This window comes from Macaca fascicularis, chromosome 5 (genome assembly GCF_037993035.2).
Source record: "Macaca fascicularis isolate 582-1 chromosome 5, T2T-MFA8v1.1".
NCBI classification, from domain to species: domain Eukaryota; kingdom Metazoa; phylum Chordata; class Mammalia; order Primates; family Cercopithecidae; genus Macaca; species Macaca fascicularis.
Window position 1 is genome coordinate 933,236 of NC_088379.1, and position 19,900 is coordinate 953,135.

Below are 19,900 nucleotides of genomic sequence, written 5' to 3' on the forward strand. Positions count from 1 at the left end.
GTGCGCCACTACGACCGGCTAATTTTGTATTTTTAGTAGAGACGGGGTTTCTCCATGTTGGTCAGGTTGCTCTCCAACTCCCGACCTCAGGAGATCCACCCACCTCGGCCTCCCAAAGTGTTAGGATTACAGGCGTGAGCCACCGCACCTGGCCTCTATTTTGCTTTTGAAGAAACTGCCAAGCAGTTTTCCAAAGTGGTTGTGCCATTTTAAACTCCCACCCAGACTGAGTAGGGCGTGGGCTTCTCCACATGCGTGGGGACACTTGGCTTGGTGGGTCTTCTTGACTGGCTGCCCTAATGGGTGTGGCAGCATCTTGCTGTGGCTCCAACTTGCATTTCCCCCAGGGCCAGTGATGTGAGCATTGATGCTTGGCTGCTGGGATTTGTATCTCCATGAAGTCACCGAGAAGATGCTGTCACACAAGGCGGTGTCACACAGGTGCAGCCTCTCTTAGAGCTTCAGATGGTCTATGCATTATGACCCTGCAAAGATGACCTTGTGTCCATGTGCAGGACAGAGCATAGCCACAGGCTCGGTGATGACAGACAGGGCTCCCGCGTGCAGGACGGAGCCTTGGTGACTGTGGGCAGGACTCAGGCCAGTGGCCGGCTGGGAAGATGGTGCATCCTGGGCTTTTCACGTGTGGGTGTCTGGGTAGCACCGTGTGTGACCTTGTGCAGCCATGTCTGTGTGCGCGCGCGGCTTGTACATGCCTGTGCACCTGCGTGTCTCCATGCTGAGCTGAGCGGTTGGAAGAGGAGAAATTCTGGCAGTAGCGTGGCCAGGTGTGGGCCGCAGGCTCCCTTCTGAGCTGGGTCAGCCTGGATGGGGGTTTTCCTGTCCTGCAACCCAGACTCCACCGTCCTGGCCTCTGTTCCATGCACTCCATCTCGGCCTATCCCGGACCGGTGACCTGCTGCCCTCCACACCCTCCTCCATCCTCCACAATCTCAGCCCAGCCTAGACCGGCCACCCGCTGCCCTCCACACACAACCAGAGGCTCAAGCCCCTGACAGAGGAAGGCTGTGGGGCCAGCCAGAGGGAGGTGCACTCGCTTGTCCAGGCAGGGTGGCTGGGTTTGCCACAGGCCATGGGAGGTTGGTGGGGAGAAGGGACCCGAGCTTTCAGAGTTAAGGGTCTGGGGCGAGGGAGGGGCAGGGGCTGGGGGATTAGTTTGGAGCTTGGGTGTGACGTGGGCGGCAGCAGGAGAGGAGGGGGCCGCACAGCACAGGGCTGAGGCTGGAGAGCCCAGAGGGAGCGTGGCCTGAGCTGCCCCCAGAGCAGGAGCGTCTGAGTCGGGGTGGCCAGACCTGGAGCCGGAATCCAGACAACTTTGATGTGAAAATCTCAGCACCTATTTAAGTTCTCATTATTTTTTAAAAGAGCTAAAAATAGTGGCGGGTGCATAGCAAATGTAAAGTCATTATTCTCTGAAAACAGGAAGAGCCTGGCTGTGAGTTCAGTGCTGTGTGATTCAGGGCCTCCTCGAGTCTGCTGTGGGGTGGGAGCTGGCCACGGTCACCTTCTCCTTCCACGGGCCCCTGGTCCTCCAGCCGCCCGAAAGCCCGGACGCTGCCTTGGCCCTGCGGGGTTAGCACAGGGGCAGTGTGGAGCCCACCTTTGCTCCCAGGTCCAGGGCCCAGGGGCAGGGGCCAAGTGGAGAGGAGAGAGGAGTCCTGGGGCCGAGGGGTGGGGACGGAGTGGAGGAGGTGGGGTCTGGGGACTGCAGGGGCCCCCACCATTGGCCTTGCCCTGGCTGGGCTCCATGGTCCTCTAGAGCTGCCCAGAGCCCCTGCAGCCCCGGGACCCTCTTCTCCTCTCCACTCAGGCCCTGCAACAATCCAGCCACAGCAAGGTTGCTGAGGAAGCACAGTCCTGCGCCCCAGCTGGTGAACGGCTCCTGGACGAGCAGATCCACACTGGAGACAGCAGTCATCGGAAAATAGTTTAATTCTGTACAGACAACCACGGGACTGATTACAAAGTGCGGTGCAAACACCAGGGCCCATGAGCACCAGCCGCGGGGCTCACCATGTGTTGGTGCTCCAGAGGCCACGCCGGAAACACCAAATAAATCACAGATGTGACAACTGTGGGAGGAGCATGAATCAGCTGTTCCTTCGGGAGGAGAAAAAGGAAACAACAATCAGAGGCTTTGGAATGCTTTCTCTTCCTGTGCCTGGAATGCTGGGCAGGCGGTGACCCGGGGCTCGGAGCCCCACTCTGGCCACATCTGCCGTCGCCCATGGGGCCCTCACGGTGGGGACCCAGGTCCCACGACAGCTCCCAAGCTGTGGAGATGTGTGCGCAGCCACCACCACTGCGGCCTCAGAAGAGGGGCCGGGAGCCCTGGTTCTCAAACTCTGACCAGGCGTCATTCAGCTCCATGAAGATCATCTTGGCGTGCTGCTCATACGGCTGCCCCGCGGCCTGTGGGTGATGGGCGGTGTAAGCGCCTCTTATAAGCATGCGTGGGCGGCCAGGGCAGGATCTCCCCGCGACCCACCCCCGAAGGCCTCCAGCAGCCGCCCGACAGCTCTGCTCACCTTGTCGGGGTGCACGGCCAGCACCGCGCGGCGGTAGTGCTTCTTCACCTGCTCCGGGGCCACCAGGTCGGCCATGCCCACGGGCGTCCAGCGGCTCTCGCCGTCCCACAGCACTGTGTGCAGCGTGGACAGCAGGGCCCGGATGTTCCGCTCCTTGCCCTCAATCCAGTCCAGGAGCTACGGGAGACACGGAGCTTGCTGAGCCCTGGGTGCTTGCCTGCCCTCCTCCTCTGCACTGGGGAAACTGAGGCATGATGCCGAGGAAGTGCCTGGTCACGTGGGGTGGGCTCAGCCCAGCTCACAGACAAAGTCCCACTGCACGCCCCGCCCTCAACTACACAGAGCCGACTCCGGACGACACAGGGCCGGGGGCCTTCGTGTTCCAGGGCCTGGGGCCAGAGGCTGGGACAGACACCCAGGTCTCAGCCAGATGTTCACTGGGGACACAAACGCTGGTTCTGGTGGTGCAACCCCTTGGCCCATCCCAGGCCCCAGACTCAGAGGGAGAAAGGGAAGGTCCCTGGTGCCTGTGAAAGGACCCCAAGGTCACAGGCGCATGTGGCCTGTAGAGCTGGCCATCGGCCAAGCCACACAGCAGGGCACGTCTCATGGCCGGCGCAGGGACACCCTGACTGCTGCACCCTCACCCCCAGTGAGCGCCCTAGGTTGGGAGGCTCAGCGCCCAGTGCAGCCCCCAGGAGATGCCTGCCCTCGACAGTCTCTGCAGACACCCGGGGGGCACTGACTCCTGTAATGCCCGCCCCCATCAGCGCTGAGTCATCTGGGCACACGGGGAGCAGCACGGCCTGGGGCCTGACTCTGTCCTGCCCACCAGGCCTCAGGCCGCCCTGTCCTCGAGGGCTGCCAGGCCCATTGGCAGTGACAGGTCCCTGGCTGGAGACGCTGGCTCCGTGTGGCACAGCAGATTCTCCAGGGGCCCTGGGTTGAGGCCTCTGGGCTCCCAGTAAGAGCTGCCCACCCACCCACCTTCAGCTTGAGCGGGTCTGTGTCTTTAGCCAGGTCCTGCTTCCTCATCTCCGCAATGGTCTTTGGCCCCTTCTTGTCAGACCTGGAGGAGAAGCCTTGATTGGACAACAGATCTTCAAAGTCGTTCTCAGACACTTTTGGCTTTTGAGCTAGAAAAGAACAGAAACTTTTTTTTGTTTGAGACAGGGTCTCCACTCTGTCGCCTAGGCCAGAGTGCAATGGCACGATCTCGGCGCTCTGCAGCCTCGGCCTCCCAAGGCCAAGGGAGGATCACTGAGTCCTCAAGTGATCCTTTTGTCTCAGCCTCCCAAATACCTGGGACCACAGGCACGCGCCACCACGCCCGGCTAAATTTTCACAATTTTTGTAGAGAGGAGGTCTCACTGTTGCCCAGACTGGTCTTGAACTCCTGGGCTCAAGCGATCTGCCCGCCTCAGCCTCCAAAGTGCTGGGATTACAGGCGTGAGCCGCGAAGCCCAGCTAAGAACAGAAACTTTCTGCAGAGACACACAGGCCCAATTCCACCCGCTGCCCCCGGGGATAGGGCTACCACCCTAATGCCTCCACAGAAAAGAAGAGGGAAGACAAGACAGGGTTGCAAAGGCCATTTGTTAAAAACAGGTCAAGCGGGTGTCACTGGAACAAGAGGGACCCAGAGGCCTGACCCAGAGAGAGACCAGCGGACACACATCAGAAACTGCGTCCTTCTCTGAGTGGCTCGGCCATGCCTGTCCCAGGACTGGGCTCCGAGTTGAAGAAAACACAGGTTCTACCTTTAGCCAGTTCAGGGCGGTCTCTGCAAACTCCACAGCAACAGAGAGTGGGGGACTCACCAAAGCTGGGTGCGCGGACCCCCCGCTCCTCTCGTGCCCCGATCACACTGAAGTTCGCAGCATAGTTAGGCCTTGGCTGTGTGCAGGCTTTGAGGGGCGGCTTGGCCTGAGGGGGCCATGAGGCGCCCTGGGCTGGCGGCCGACTTGTCTGCCAGGAGCCACTGCCTTTGGCTGTGGTGGCCGTTTTGGGAATGAAGCCACCAGGAGGGAATCCAGCTGGTGAGCCTGTGGAGACGGAGGTCAGAAACTCGGCATCTGGTTGTCCGTGCGGGGCAACCGCCGTTTCTAGAACTCGGAACACCATGTTTATTGGAAAACACAGGTTTGCAGAACACAACATTGATCACCCGAGGCCGTCCGGACAGAGGTGCCGGCTCCACCTACATGTGTGAAGGTCTCCAGGGACTGGCCGCACAGGCCAGGTACTGGGGCGACAGGAACATTCTGGGTGGAGGGCAGACGCCAGGACAGGGCAGCTGTGGAGGCAGCACCCCTACCCCCATGAGCCAAGGCAGACCCGGGACTTGTCCACGGGGGCTGGGGGCCGTGTCCCCACATCTGTAGCGTCCTGGAGGGCCACTGCCTCTCGGAGAACATCAAATCAGGGCTGATCCTTTAATTTTTTTTTTTTTTTTTGCAATGGAGTCTCGCTGTGTCGCCCAGGCTGGAGTGCAGTGGTGGGATCTTGGCTCACTGCAAGCTCCACCTCCCAGGTTCACACCATTCTCCCACCTTAGCCTCCTGATTAGCTGGGACTACAGGTGCCCGCCACTACCCCTGGCTAATTTTTTTTGTATTTTTAGTAGAGACGGGATTTCACCATGTTAGCCAGGACGGTCTCGATCTCCTGACCTTGTCATCTGCCTGCCTCGGCCTCCCAAAGTGCTGGGATTATAGGCATGAGCCACCATGCCTGGCCTGATCCTTTAACTTATTATTTTGGAATAATTAAAATAGCAGGAAGCTGTAAAAACCCTGAGCACCTGCGCCCAGCATCCCCCAGGGAGGGCATCTCTCACAACCTCAGAGAAGCACTGAGCCCAGGCAGCCGCACCACCTAGAGGCCATCAGATGTGGCCAGCTGGACTTGTGTTATGTGTGTGCAGGGCCACGCCACTGATCGCACGCAGATTCAGCACCACAGCAATCACGACCTGGATGCTTCACTATGGTTCTGTCATCTTTTTTTTCTTTGGAGACAAGGTCTCACTATGGCTGGTCTCAAACTCCTAGGCTCAGAGACCCGCTGGCCTCACCTCCCACAGGGCTGGGATGGTAGGTGTGAGCCGCCACGCCCGGGCTGTCTTCTTAGTTATGTTCTAGAACGGAACTGACAGCTGCAGCCTCTAGCCTGGCACCTACTCAACTGTTCACCTGTAGGACACCCGGGCTGATTCCACTGTTTGGCTACAGCAAACACATCTTTGAATGCCTGTTACGGACTTTTGCGTGAATGAGTTTCCATTTCTCTGGGATAAATGCCTATGTCCCACCGTAGCTCAGTAGCTGTGTTTAGCTTAGGAGAAAAACGACCGCCTGTTCTATAGAGTGACCCTGCCGCTTCAGCAGCTCGTCCCCCGGCAACGCGAGAGACACGCGGTTGGTCCCCAGCAACACGTGAGACGCGACTCATCCCCCGGCAACGAGAGACACGTGGCTCATCCCCCGGCAATGCAAGAGACGCAGTCTGTCCTCCCCCGTGCCCCGTCCTCCCCCGCGTGCCGTCCTCCCCCGTGCCCTGTCCTCCCTCGCACCCCATCCTCCCCCGCACCCCATCCTCCCCCACGCTCCATCCTCCCCCGTGCTCCATCCTCTGCACTGGCATAATGCCGGGTGTCTCGGCCTGTGCTTCCCGCCCATCGGACGTCGATGTGCTGGAAGTGTCTTCATGTCTCTTGCCCATTTTTTTTTTTTTTTTGAGACAGAGTCTTGCTCTGTCGCCCAGGCTAGAGTGCAATGGTGCAATCTTGGCTCACCGCAACCTCTGCCTCCTGGGTTCCAGAGATTCTCCTGCCTCAACCTCCCGAGTAGCTGGGATTACAGGCATCGCCACCACGCCCGGCTAATTTTTGTATTTTTAGTAGAGACGGGGTTTCACCATGTTGGCCAGGCTGGTCTCGATCTCTTGACCTTGTGATCCGCCCACCTCGGCCCCCCAAAGTGCTGGGATTACAGGCGTGAGCCACTGTGCCTGGCCTTCTCTTGCCCATTTTCTAACTGGATTGCTTTCGGGTTTGTTTTTGACTGTATTTTTATATTCTGTACATGAGTCCTTTGTCAAATAGGCGGTTTGGAAATAGCTTCTCCCAGTCCGTAGCTCAGATGCCCAGAGCTCTGAAGTTGTGTCCATCTGTCCTCTTATGGGTGTGATTCGGGTGGTGAGTCTACGAACGCTGCCCAGCCCCAGGCCACAAAGGTTTTCTCCTTTATAAAGGCCCTGCGGTTTTACGTTTCGATCTCTGGCTGATTCTGTTGAGCTGCTCTGTACAATGTGGGCTAAGGGCTTGCCTACAGCTACCCAGCACCATCTGATGAATGGGTTTCCTGCCTCTGTCAAAGCTCCGCTGGTCTCTCTTGTGTGGCCTATTTCTGAGTCCTCTCTTCTCTCCACAGACGTGTCTCTCTGCCATCACCGCAATGTTGATTTCTGTGGCTTCAGACTAAGCCTCAAAGCCAGGAAGAATGACTTCTCCCATGTCATTTTTCCATTACAAAAATATTCCAGGCAAGGCCGGGCGCGGTGGCTCACGCCTGTCATCCCAGCACTGTGGGAGGCAGGGCGCGGCGGCTCACGCCTGTGATCCCAGCACTGCGGGAGGCTGGGTGCGGTGGCTCATGCCTGTAATCCCAGCACTCTGGGAGGCCGAGGCGGGTGGATCATGAGGTCAGGAGATCGAAGCCATCCTGGCTAACACGGTGAAACTCCATCTCTACTAAAAATACAAAAAAATTAGCCAGGCGTGGCGGCGGGCGCCTGTGGTCCCAGCTACTCGGGAGGCTGAGGCAGGAGGATGGTGTGAACCCGGGAGGTGGAGCTTGTAGTGAGCCAAGATCGCCTCACTGCACTCCAGCCTGGGCGACAGAGCAAGACTCCGTCTCAAAAAAAAAAAAAAAAGAAAAAAAAGAAAAAATCCAGGCATCTAGTCCATCTGTCTTTCAAATACACTGTACGATAAGCTCATTTGTATCTAGGAAAATCCCTGCTGAGGCATTGGCAGGAACCGCGTTAGGCTACAGATGCGCACAGGAGAACGGACACCTTACTCGGGAGCCTCAGGCCGTGAGGGCAGCGTTCGTCCCTTCACTCGCATCTCCTCTGGTCTTTTTTGCCACAGTTGGTTTTACAGTCCCACCCGATACAAGCCCTAGACATGTCTGGTCAGATTTATACCAAATGTTTATTTTTTTCTTTTTAAAAAAAAAGGTGATTGTAAATGGTTCTGTTTTAAATGTTGCCTTCTTTGTATAATTACAAGTAAACAGAAACACGACAGATTTTTGTGTGTCGATCTCGTATCCTGTGACCTTACTGAACTCATAGTTCTAAGATCTTTGTAGATTCCTTGAGAGTTCCTGCACAGACAATCATGTCATCTGCAGACAGGAGCAATTTTATTTTTCCCTTTGTAGTGCGTGTCACTTTGACCTCCTTTTCTTGCCAAATGGCAGCAGCTGTGACTTTCGACAAGTAGAAGTAGAGAAAAGACACTCCCGCCCTGTTCCTGATTTTAGGAGGACGGTTAAAAATGATATTGGCTTGGCCAGGTGTGGTGGCTCACACCTGTAATTCCAGCACTTTGGGAGGCTGAGGCAGGCGGATCACTTGAGGTCAGGAGATCGAGACCATCCTGGCTAACATGGTGAAACCCCGTCTCTACTAAAAATACAAAAATTAGCTGGGTGTGGTGGCGTGTGCCTGTAATCTCAGCTACTCGGGAGGCTGAGGTGGGAGAATTGCTTGAAACTGGGAGGCGGAAGTTGCAGTGAGCCGAGATTATGCCACTGCACTCCAGCCAGGGCAACAGAGCAAGACTCTGTCTCAAAAAAAAAAAAAAAAAAAAAAAAAAAAAAAAAGATGTTGGCTGCAGGTTTCTTGTTTTTGAGACACAGTCTTGCTCTGCCGCCCAGACTGGAGTGCAGTGATGCAGTAAGCCCAGTCCAGCCTTGACCTCAAGCGATCCCAGTGATCCTCCCGCCTCAGCTGGCTGAGTAGCTGGGACCACAGGTGCTCACCACCACACCTGGCTCATTCTTACAGGGGTCTCACTATATTGCCCAGCCTGACTTCAAACTCCCGGGTTGAGGAAATCCTCCCACATTGGCCTCCCAAAGCACTGGGGCTACAGGTGTGAGCCACTGCGCCTGGCCTGGCTGTGGGTTTCTATACATGCCTGTTACCAAGTTGATGACGTTCTGCTCATTACTGGTTCACTGACAGTGTTATCATAAAAAGGTGCTGAATTTTGTTAAAAGCCTTTTCTGCATTGTTGATGTGATCACATGACTCTTCAGTTGGTTAATATGGTATTGGGTTGGTGCAAAAGTAATTGCGGCTTTTGCTATCACTTTCAATGGCAAAACCACAATTACTTTTGCGGCAACCTAAATAGAGTTTGTTAACCAATTCTGAAATGTCAGCCTTATATTCCTGGAATAAATCCTACTTGATCTTGGTGTAGAATTCTCTTTGTATACTGATAAAGTCTATCTGCTAAAGTTTGGTTGAGGATCTGTGTGTATACTCATGCGGAATATGGGCCCAGTTTCCCTTTTCGGTACTGTTTCTGTCTGATTTTGGTTTCCGGGTGATAGCGTGAGCTTCGTAAAATCAATTAGAAAGAGCTCCCTCTCTCCTGCTTCCTGCAAAAGGGTGGAACTGGCGTTCTCTCAACATTCGGTGAAATTCTCCAATGGCCCGGGTGGGTCCGCAGGTTTCCTTTTTGGGAAGTTTTTAATTATGAATTTATTTTCTTTGTATTGATAGAATTTTTCAAAGGAGCTACTTGATACTGGGTAAGTTGTGGCAGTAACTGGTTTTGAGGAATTTGTCAATTTCACGTAAGTTGTCAAGCACACTGCACAGCTGCGCCTGCACCCGTGACCCTGGTAGAGCCTGCGGGGTCTGCAGCGGTGCCTCCTGCACCGTCCCCTGTATCAATGACCTGGGTCACTCTTCCTGCCAGTCCCAGGAGAGGTCTGTGGGCTTCGGAACTGGCCGTCTCTGCGTTCCACTGTACTGCCCGTGGCTCCTCCTTCTTTCCTTCTGCTTGCTGTAGGTTTATTTTGCTCCCCCCCCCACCCAAACGTCTTGTGTGGAGAGCTCAGGTTACTGCTGGGGCATTCCAGCCTTTCCACAGCAAGCACCCACGGCTGGGGGTGTCTCCGCACTGCCTGGCGGGGCCCTGGGCTTTCCCAGGCTGCACCTGCATCTTCTCTCAGGTCCACACATCGTTTCCTTCGAGACCTCCTCTCTGGCCCAGGTGTCATTTTAAAGTGTGTCGTTTTGTTCCCAAGTGTGAAGATTCTTCCGTTCTATTTTACTGTGGTCAGAGAGCACACTGCAGAATCCTAGTTCTCTGAGGACAGGGCCTGTGTGGAGGAGGCTCCCACGGTGCGTGGAAAGGTCCGTGTCGCAGCTAGTGGGCCCTGGCTGGTGCCTCTGCCCTCTGCATCCTCGTAGCCTTCGGGACAGCTGTTCTGTCACGTGTGGGGACAGCAGTGCTGACGTCACCAGCTATGATTTGGGTTTGTCCATTTGTTCCTTCAGTTGTATCAGCTTTGCTTTGTTCAGAACTGCTGTCTTCCCAGAAGGCAGGATGGTCTCAGGCTGCCCACCAAGCCAGCAGTCAGAGGGCTGGGGCTGTGTCTAGGACACAGACAAGAGGGCTCCCTGGGAGTCCACTCCTTCTGCCCCAGTGCTGGCCACCCAGGGCAGTCAAGGCACACACAGGTCTCCTCCCGAGGGCGCGGCCCCCGTAACCCCACCGTGCTCTCAGACAACCCAAGACAGAGGCCACAAAGGGAAAGAATATACAAAACAACAACGACAGTAACACTCACAGACGTCCTCAAAAGTCACAATAAATCCCCAAAACCATCCCAAACATAAAAAGAACATTTAAAGATGAAAAAACTCTTGGGACTTCATGACAGAATAGAAGGCACTTCAGATGCAAGCTTGCGAGAGCAGAGGACTCGAGGCCAGCCCGGGAGGTGTGAGGACTCGAGGCCAGCCCGGGAGGTGTGAGGACTCGAGGCCAGCCCGGGAGGTGTGAGGACTCGAGGCCAGCCCGGGAGGTGTGAGGACTCGAGGCCAGCCCGGCAGGTGTGAGGACTCGAGGCCAGCCTGGGAGGGCAGAGTGAGGACTCGAGGCCGGCCCTAGAGATCTGACACCGACATCTGCTCACAGGAATTTGAGGCACTCAGGGACGGACAGGAGAAATGAGGAAGAGATGGGAAATGCTCCTGGAGCTGAGCAGGTAAGGTGCCCAGCCTGAGGCTGGAGGGAGCCCCAGCACAGTCCGCCAGGCTCTGGCAGGAGCAGACGCCATTGCCCGGGGGCTGCATGCTGGAGAGTCCGGGGGTCACCGGCACCAATAAGCATCCTAAGGTGGAGCCACTTCCCACCCAGGATTCCACCCGACAGCCAAGCGAGTGCATAGGAGGCCCCTTCAGATGATCGTCCCCCCGCCGCCGATGCTGCTTCTGAGAAGCCACAGGGACCCCAGGGAGACACATCCTGGAAATGAACCCAGAGACTCAGGGGCGTCAGGTCAGCCCAAGGAGACTCGAAGCCACAGCGCCCGGGCAGGGCCTGAGGCAGACACGGGACCAGAGACTCAGACCACAGTGCCCAGGCCAGGCCTGAGGCAGACATGGGACCGGAGACGGTGGGCTGGGTTCTTGTGGCCAACGGCCAGCACGCTCTGAGCACAGCCGCAGGGACTGAGCAGAGCCCAGCCACACCCCACTTCCATGTGGAGACCCCGCTTCCCAGATGGCCCCCACAGCCCTGAGGGCAGGATGGATCAGGCACCACAATGCGGGTGGGGGCTGGCAGCAGTGCCAGTGTCAGCAACCCCTGGTTGTAGCCTGCCAGCTGGCAGTCGCCTAGAACAGGTGCAGACACGCTGTCCCCTTGGGGTCACTGTGCTCTGGGCTAGGGGTCTTGGTGAACAGAGGCAAAGACTTCACTTTGGGCAGCTCAGAGTCAGACAGACAAGAATAAATCTCCTACAAGGAAACAGCTTCCACACCCGCAATGTACCCTCCACGTTACCTTGGAGGCCGGAGCTGAGGTCGCCAAGGTCAGCAAATGGGTCCGGGTTCTGAGACTTGGTCCAGCTGGCCTGAGGGCCACAAGGGGCCAGCTGACCTCCAGGAGAGAAGAGGGGGCCTGGAAAAGGGGCACAGGGCGTTAGAACAAGCACCACCTGAAGCGAAACACACCCTCCTGGGACCTCCGATCGCTCCTCCTTACGACGTGACAGCCTCACTCCTGCCTGAGAGCTGGCACCTGCACGGCCTGTGTGCAGGAGACCAGCCAGGACAGAGGCGCATGTGGTGGACGCTGCCTCCACACCCCACACTGCTCCTCGGGGAAAACAGCTTCACAACGCACACCCAGAACCAAACCATGTTCATATCATTATGACTTGTTATTCTGCAGTGCCACTTCTTGGAATCCATCTAAAATTAGGAATGTTCTTCATGATATTCTTTATAATAACAAAAGTTTGAGAATATCCTAAGTATAAAATCATAAAATACAGGCTGGGCAACATAGAAAGACCATCTCTACAAAAAATAAAAAAATCAACCAGGCACGGTGGCACATGTGTGTGGTCCCAGCTACCCAGGGGGGCTGCAGTGGGCGGATCGCTTGAGCCCAGGGGTTGATGGCGGCAGGGAACCGAGTGATGCCACCGCACTCAGCCCCAGTGACAGAATGAGACTCTGTCTCCAAAAAAAACAAAAAAACAAAAAAACAGCAGTTGTAGAGCTCCTTGATAGAGTGCCATGCAGTCATTAAAACCAGGCTCTTCATGTATAAACAGCCCTCGTGGATCTACTTGAGGAAAAAGATGAATTCCTGAGGCCAAAAATGAGCAAAGAACATGAAATGATTCTCAAAAGAAATACACATAACCAAAACCACGCAAACTAAGAGTCAACCTCATTCATAAGAAAGAAATCAAACCGGCGAGATACCTTCACAGTGATCATCCAACCAGGAGACAAACTGGAGACGGGAGCTGCCCCAGGGCAAAGACGTCCGGAAGCACACTCGAGGGGACAGGCACCCAGGCCCTGGTGCGCCGTGCGCTGTGCCTCCCGGGGCTCTGTGGACAGTGTGTGTTCCACCCGCTGAGGGCTGTGGCAACTCCGCCCGGCAAGTCTACCGGCACCATTTTCCCCGCACCATGCATACTCTGTGTCCCTGTGCCCCATTTTGGGAATTCTAATGATATTTCAAACTTCTTGATGATTGTATCTGCTTTGGTGATCTGTGTTCCATGAGCTGAGGATGCTGCTCTAATCGTTTTCGGGTGCCATGAACTGTGCCCATAGAAGACGGTGAGCTGAACTGACAGTGTGCTGTGGCTGCTCCACAGACCAGCCGCTCCCCGTCTCGCTCCTTCTCAAGCCTCCCTATTCCCCGAGACACAACCATACTGAATTTAGGCCAACTCAGAACCTACAATGGCCTATAAGCATTCAAGTGAACGCAAGAGTTGCAAGTGTCTCACTTGAAATCAAAAGCTAGGAACAACTGAGCTTAGTGAGGGAGGCATGTCAAAAGCAGAAGGAGGCTGGGCACAGTGGCTCATGCCTGTGTTCCCAGCACGGTGGGAGGCTGAGGCAGGAGAGTGCTTGAGCCCAGGAGTTCAAGGTCAGCCTGGACAACACGGCAAGACCCTATCTCTACAAAAAATAAATTAAAAAAATTAGTTGGGCATGGTGGTAAGTGCCTGTAGTCCCAGCTGCCCGGGAGGCTGAGGTGGGAAGATCCCTTGAGCCCAGGAGGTTGAGGCTGCAGTGAGCCATGATTGTGCCACTGCACTCCAGCCAGAGCAAGACCCTGTCTCTAAAAAAAAAAAAAAAAGTCGAGATAAGCTAAAAGCTAGGCCTCTTGCACCAGCAAGCCAAGTTGTGAATGCAAAGGAAAAGTTCCTGAAGGAAATTACGCCACTCCAGTGAACACACAAATGATAAGAAAACAAAACATCCCCGTTGCTGATACAGAGGAAGTTCGAGTGATCTGGAGAAAAGGTCAAACCAGCCACAACATCCCCCTAAGCCAAAGCCTAATCCAGAGCAAGGTCTCAACTCTTTCAATTCTACGAAGGCGGAAAGAGGTGAGGACGCTGCAGAAGAAGAGTGAAGCCAGCAGGGGCTGAGGCTGAAGGAAAGACGCCATCTCTGCGACATACAAACGCAACGTGAAGCAGCACGCGCTGATGGGGAAGCTGCATGCAGCAAGTCACCCGCTAAGATCCGCTGAGACCACTGAGGAAGGGGCTGCCAGACTCCACGCAGACGAGACGGCCTAAGTCACCCGCTAAGATCCGCTGAGACCACTGAGGAAGGGGCTGCCAGACTCCACGCAGACGAGACGGCCTAAGTCACCCGCTAAGATCCGCTGAGACCACTGAGGAAGGGGCTGCCAGACTCCACGCAGACGAGACGGCCTAAGTCACCCGCTAAGATCCGCTGAGACCACTGAGGAAGGGGCTGCCAGACTCCACGCAGACGAGACGGCCTAAGTCACCCGCTAAGATCCGCTGAGACCACTGAGGAAGGGGCTGCACCTGCCAGACTCTCCACGTAGATGAGACGGCCTTGTATGGGAAGAAGACGCCATCTGTGACTTTCATAGCTAGAGAAGTCAATGCCTGGCTCTAAGGCCTCACAGGACAGGCTGCCTCTCTTGTGAAGGTCTAATGCAGATGGTGGCTTTAAACGAATAGTGCTCATTCATTCAAAAAACCCAGTGCCCTTAAAAATGACTCTAAATTGACTTGGCTTGTGCTACAGAAACGACACAGCAAAGCCTGGATGGCAGCCAGATGGTGTACAGCACGGTTTGTGGAATATTTTAAGTCCACTGTTGAGACCTACAGCTCAGAAAAAAGATTCCTTTCAAAATGCGACTGTTTGCTGACAATCCCGACAACGCAGCTGGTCCCCTGAAAGCTCTGACAGAGGAGTACGCGGACAGTCACGCTGCCTTCGTGCCTGCTAACACAACACCCGTTCTGCAGCCCTTGGACCAAGGAGTCGTGTCGACTTCCAAGTCTCACTATTTCAGAAACACATTTCTAAGGCTACAGCGGCCACAGATTCCTCTGATGGATTTGGGTAAAGTTCACTGACAACCTTCTGGAAAGGATTCACCATTCTAGATGCCATTAAGAACATTCACGATTCATGGGAAGAGGTTACAACAGCAACATGAACAGGAGTTTGGGAGAAGCTGATCTCAGCCCTCAAGGATGGCTATGAGGAGTTGAAGACTTCAGTGGAGGAAGTCACTGCAGATGTCGTGGAAACAGCAAGAGAACTAGAATCAGAAGTGGGGCCTGCAGATGGGACCGAATCACTGCAATCTCAGGATGAAAGCTGAACAGATGAGGGTTGCTTCTTATGGATGAGCAAAGAAAGCAGTTTACTGAGACGGAATCTAGTCCTGGTGAAGATGCTGTGAACACTGAAATGAAACCAAGGGTCTAGAATATTCGTAAACTTATTGATACAGCAGTGGCAGCTTTGAGACGATGGGAAAAGCTCCATGTGGTTAAAACACTACCCAAGAGCACCGCACACCACAGGGAACCTTTTGTGAAAGGGAGAGACAATCGTATGTCAAACTTCATCGTCTTATTTTCAGAAACTGCCAGAGCCACCCCAGCCTTCAGGAATCAACGCCCTGAGCAGTCAGCAGCTGTCCACACTGAGGCAAGACCCCCACCAGCAAGATTAGGATCATGAGTATTTTTAGCAATGAAGTATTTCTAAATCAAGGTAACTATATTTATTTTTTAGACATAATGCTATTGCACACTTAACAGACTACGGCCAGGCATGGTGGCTCATGCCTGTAATCCCAGCACTTTGGGAGGCCGAGAGGGGTGGATTATAAGGTCAAGACTTCAAGACGAGCCTGAGCAACATAGTGAAACCCTGTCTCTACTAAAAATACAAAAATTAGGCAGGCTTGTTGGCAGGCGCCTGTAATTCCAGCTACTCAGGAGGCTGAGGCAGGAGAATCGCTTGAACCCAGGAGGCAGAGGTTGCAGTGAGCTGAGATCATGCCACTGCACTCCAGCCTGGGCAACAGAGCAAGACTCCGTCTCCCCCAAAATCAAAAACAAACAAAAAACCAGACTACAGTATAATGTAAACAGAAGCGTTAGCTGGGTGCAGTGGCTCATGCCTGTAATCCCAGCACCCTGAGAGGCTGAGGTGGGTGGATCGCCTAAGCCCGGGAGTTCTGGACCAGCCTGAGCAACACGGCAAAACTTTGTCTCTACAAAAAAAATCTCCAACTTAGCTGGGCCTGGTGGCTCATGCTTGCAGCCAAGGTTATTGAGGAGGCTGGGGTGGGAGGATCGCTTGAGCCCAGGAGGTCAACGCTGAAGTGAGTGGAGATCGTGCCACTATGCTCCAGCCTGGGTGACAGAGCAAGACCCTGTCTCAAAAACAAAACCCCAAAACCAAAAAAAACCCACACACAAAAAGTCCGTAACTTTTATGTTTACTGGGAAAACAAAATCTGACTGGCTTTCCAGGGGTACTGGCTTTGTGGTCTGGAAGCAAACCCGCGACATCGCTGAGGCTGGCCCGAGACGCAGCTGCAACATAAGCATCCGTGCTAATAGAGACGTCACGGGAGGGCAGGCTCCAGGGTGACGGGAAGGACAGATGCTCACAAACACGGACTGCTGTACGTGACCCCGTTCCTGACAGGGCACGGGATGTCGGCCGCAACACCGAAACAAGACTCGTGGGGTCAGCCTCACTCACAAACCCCTTCAGGAGGGAACAGCCACGGGGCACTACAGGCGTAAAAACCAGGTGGTCCACAGAGTGCGGGGCATGAGATCGCATCACAAACGCAGACGCCCTGCTGGTGGGAGAAGGCCGCCTCGGGGGCGCTGTTGATGCTCAGGACCCGCTGCAGCTCTGGGAGGCCGAGTCTGTGTCCCCACGTACCCCAGTCACACCGGGTGAGTGAGGCCACTGCAGCCGTACCACAGCCTTGGGTGTGGAGCCCGCACCACTGAGCACGCCCCAGCCCTTCCGTCCTTCCCTGCGCAAAAGGCACTGTTACGGGTAAGTGTGAAACAGAGACGGGCCACAGCAGCTGCATGTCCTGCATGCCCTGTCCTCGGTGGGTGGTAGTCATACCTTCCGTGGCTGGCGTGGGGGCCACTGCCGACGCTGCCGTCTCAGTCCAGGCAGCCCATCCTCCCAGCAGGTCTGGGTTGCTGGACGAGGCCGTCATCTTGCTGGGCTCTCCTGGCAGATCCCCTGGGAAGGAGGAATCGGAAGAGAGCACATTTGGTGTCTCAGCAGTAGGCAATGTGGCGGAGCGCCAGGCTGTGCTCAGGGCCCCAGGAGCTGGCACCTCTCGCACCTAGGCTGAGCTGAGGCTGGGCTGACGGCCTCCCTCTTCCTGATGGGCCCTGAGGAGTCACCACATCACACAGAACCGAGCGTGTGGATGCAGGGGCACCAGCAGGCAGAGCAGCTCGCAGGCGAGGCTGAGAACAGCATCTGCGCAGTGCCATCCAAAGGGTTTGCCAGGACCCCACTTTCTGTAGCCATCCCCACGGCCTGTGTTCCTGCCTCTCCTAAAACCCACCCAAGCCTGCAGTGGCTCCACCTGGCTGAGCTGCCTTCGGCAGACAGACGGCCCAGCAGGTCCTGTCTGCCCTGGCTCTGGCGGCACCCACCCCAGGCTGTAAGGCTGCGCTGCACACGTCCACCCACAAGCCATCCTGCAATGGTCACCATCATCACCCCAGAGCGCACTGTGGATCACTGTGGATCACGCTGCTATCTCCTCAGGAGAGAGAGCCGGGGCTCTTTCCCGTAGGACCGCACTAGAGGGGCAGCCCAGCCCTGTCCCGGGGCCTGGCCCCGCAGGCCTGTCTAAACAAGCCATGCTCTGCCCCACACCCAGCCTCCTCCCCACGGACACAGTGTCCCAAGGCCCCCACTGCACTTGGACCAGGCCAGCTTCCTGGATCCTGGACCCCCAACCGCCTCCCTCTGACCTCTCGTTCCCACACAAGCTCTGGGTGCAGGTGGCCTTCTCTGCCAACAGCTGCAAGCCCTGGGCCTGAGGAGGCCTCGAGAAACACCTGGTGCCAGGCACAGACGACCGAGGCACTGCAGGGACCCACAACCTGTTCTGGGTTTGCGGATGGTTTGGGGAGACAGAGCAGGGAGCAATCCGTCCTGACCTCAGGGACGTCCTGCAGGACCCTGGGACCACCAGGAAGGGCACCCGGAGGTCACACAGTCCAGCCCCACCACTGCCTGAGACCCGCAGGTCTGCTTCCGACTATAGGCTGCAGTCCTGAGGGAGGAAGCCGTGGGGAGCTGGCTGCCAGGCGAGAGGCGCTTACCCAGGTGCAGGAAGTCAGCGCTGGAGGACGGGGGCGGAGCACTGTGGGCAGACGGGAAGGATGGTGGGACGGCCGCAGAGTCCGAATTGAGAAATTCGCCGAAGAGATCAGGATTGGAGCAGGGCTGGGAGTCGCTGTCTGAAGACAGCAGGAGCGGGCCAAAGGGGTCAGCTGCGGGGACAGGCGGGCATGGGGAGGACTCAGCCTGGTTGCCTGAGGACAAAGCCCAGCTCTAGAGTCAGGCCCACCCAAGAGGCCACTCCAGCTGGGCAGCCCAGACCCCTCTCAGGGACACTGAGGCAGTCAGCCAGGGGCTCCCCATGCCCCACGCCTCAGGATGACCTTCCCATGGACGCGGCAACGCCACTGAGACGGAGGAGCTGGCAGCTCCCGGCCCATGAGCTCAGGCGGGCAGCGCAGAACCAGCCCCCAGCCCTGACCCTGAGGGTGCTCCTGGGGGAGGCGGGGGGAGGGCAAGTTCCCTTCCTACGGGCACCTTCGAGACATGCCCATGCAGTGAGAATGACTCAACCTCATCTCTCATCCACCGTGAAGCCCTTCGCCGTCGAACAGAAACACGTACCAGCAGCAGGGGGCCCTCCTCCTGGGGTGCTCTGCATGCTCAGGGGAGGGGCCGGGCTTGCCAGGAGCAGGGGGGCCTCGCCGAGCAGATCCTCCGGGGGCCCCTGGGAGGTGGCCTCCGGGGGCCCAAGGAGGCAGCTGAGCAGGTCGGTGTTGCTGGAGGGGGCCTGGAGGGCCTGCGGGGCTACAGCTGGCCCTGCGCCCACCTCGGAGTGCAGGCCCAGGAGGTCAACCCCATCTTCCTGTGGCACAGGCTCCGGGAGCACAGCTGGCGTCCCCACCTCAAAAGCCACGTCCTGCTGCACCAGCCCTGCTGCCAGGCCGGGGGGCTCCGGATCGGCCCGGGGCTCCTGGCCCTCGCTGGAGACCGGGGAACCCCCTTCGTCCGACACCTCGCTCTCGTCTCTGTCCTCCATCAGGGCAGACTCGCTCTCCTTGGGAGAGGCATTTGCTGCACCAGTCTCTGCCTCCTTCTCTTCTGCGAAAAGGAAACAAAACCACAGGCTGGTGAGCCTACATGGCCAGCACCAGGGTCCCCACACGTGGCCCCTCAGTGCCTCCTCGGCCCAGGGCCTTGGCGCGTGCTGCAGAAGCACCAGGGTCCCCACATGTGGCCCTTCAGTGCCTCCTCGGCCCAGGGCCTTGGCGCATGCTGCAGAAGTTTCTGGGGGGGTTCCTGAGGCGTCTCCAGCGCACCCACCTCCAGCCTCTGCCTCAAGGCTCTGCCTGCAGCTCTCTCCACCCGGGCCTCTGTGGAGCCTAAGGCTGAGTCGAGTGGGGGCCACACGGCAGCACTGGGGGGGAGGAACACCAATCGAGGGGCTCTGGGAACAGGCGGCTGAAGGGACGACCTGCTGGGATGGCCAAGGGTGCTGGGACAGGAAGTGGCAGGGGCATCCCTTGGGGTGTGTCTGGGGCAAGGTCCAGGGACGGCGCCCGGTGTTTTCCTGAAAAGCCTGGGGAGGGGCTGGGAGCCCACTGGGGGGTTTGGGCAGAGAGATGTGGGATCCCCGGGTGGGGACAGACTGTCCCTCTTCCCAAGCCCTTTCCTTGTACCCAGGGGCCCTGCCAGCATGGCCCGTGCTGCCCGTCTCCCCAGGCCCACAGACTGGGATGAAGAGCTAGGGTGGGTATTTCAGACTTTGTGGACACGTTCTGTTTTTATTCACCTTTAAAAAAACATGAAATCATTCTTAGCTCGTGAGCCATTAAAGAACAGGCTGACGTGCTGGGCGCACAGCCCACTGTGACGCAGCCCAGCTCTGCCCAAGGGCCGTCTCCCAAGACGCTTGCCCTGCCCCAGGGGCACTT

At 56.6% G+C, this 19,900-nt stretch overlaps 1 protein-coding gene across 3 annotated transcripts in view; it reads right to left on the reverse strand.

Moving 5' to 3' along the window:
• Positions 1–1,935: 1,935 nt before the first annotated feature.
• The window catches only part of GAK (cyclin G associated kinase), an 89,107-nt gene continuing 71,142 nt past the window's right edge, over positions 1,936–19,900 (reverse strand). For all 3 annotated transcript variants that reach the window (XM_045391989.2, XM_005554253.4, XM_005554252.4), the window contains 8 exons: positions 18,591–19,067; positions 18,008–18,178; positions 16,782–16,904; positions 11,650–11,766; positions 4,370–4,594; positions 3,537–3,685; positions 2,550–2,726; positions 1,936–2,433 (listed from right to left, as the gene is read on the reverse strand). In XM_045391989.2, coding sequence (XP_045247924.2) covers positions 2,332–2,433; positions 2,550–2,726; positions 3,537–3,685; positions 4,370–4,594; positions 11,650–11,766; positions 16,782–16,904; positions 18,008–18,178; positions 18,591–19,067 — 1,541 coding nt within the window. In that variant the 3' untranslated portion in view covers positions 1,936–2,331. The remainder of the gene's footprint in view (positions 2,434–2,549; positions 2,727–3,536; positions 3,686–4,369; positions 4,595–11,649; positions 11,767–16,781; positions 16,905–18,007; positions 18,179–18,590; positions 19,068–19,900) is intronic.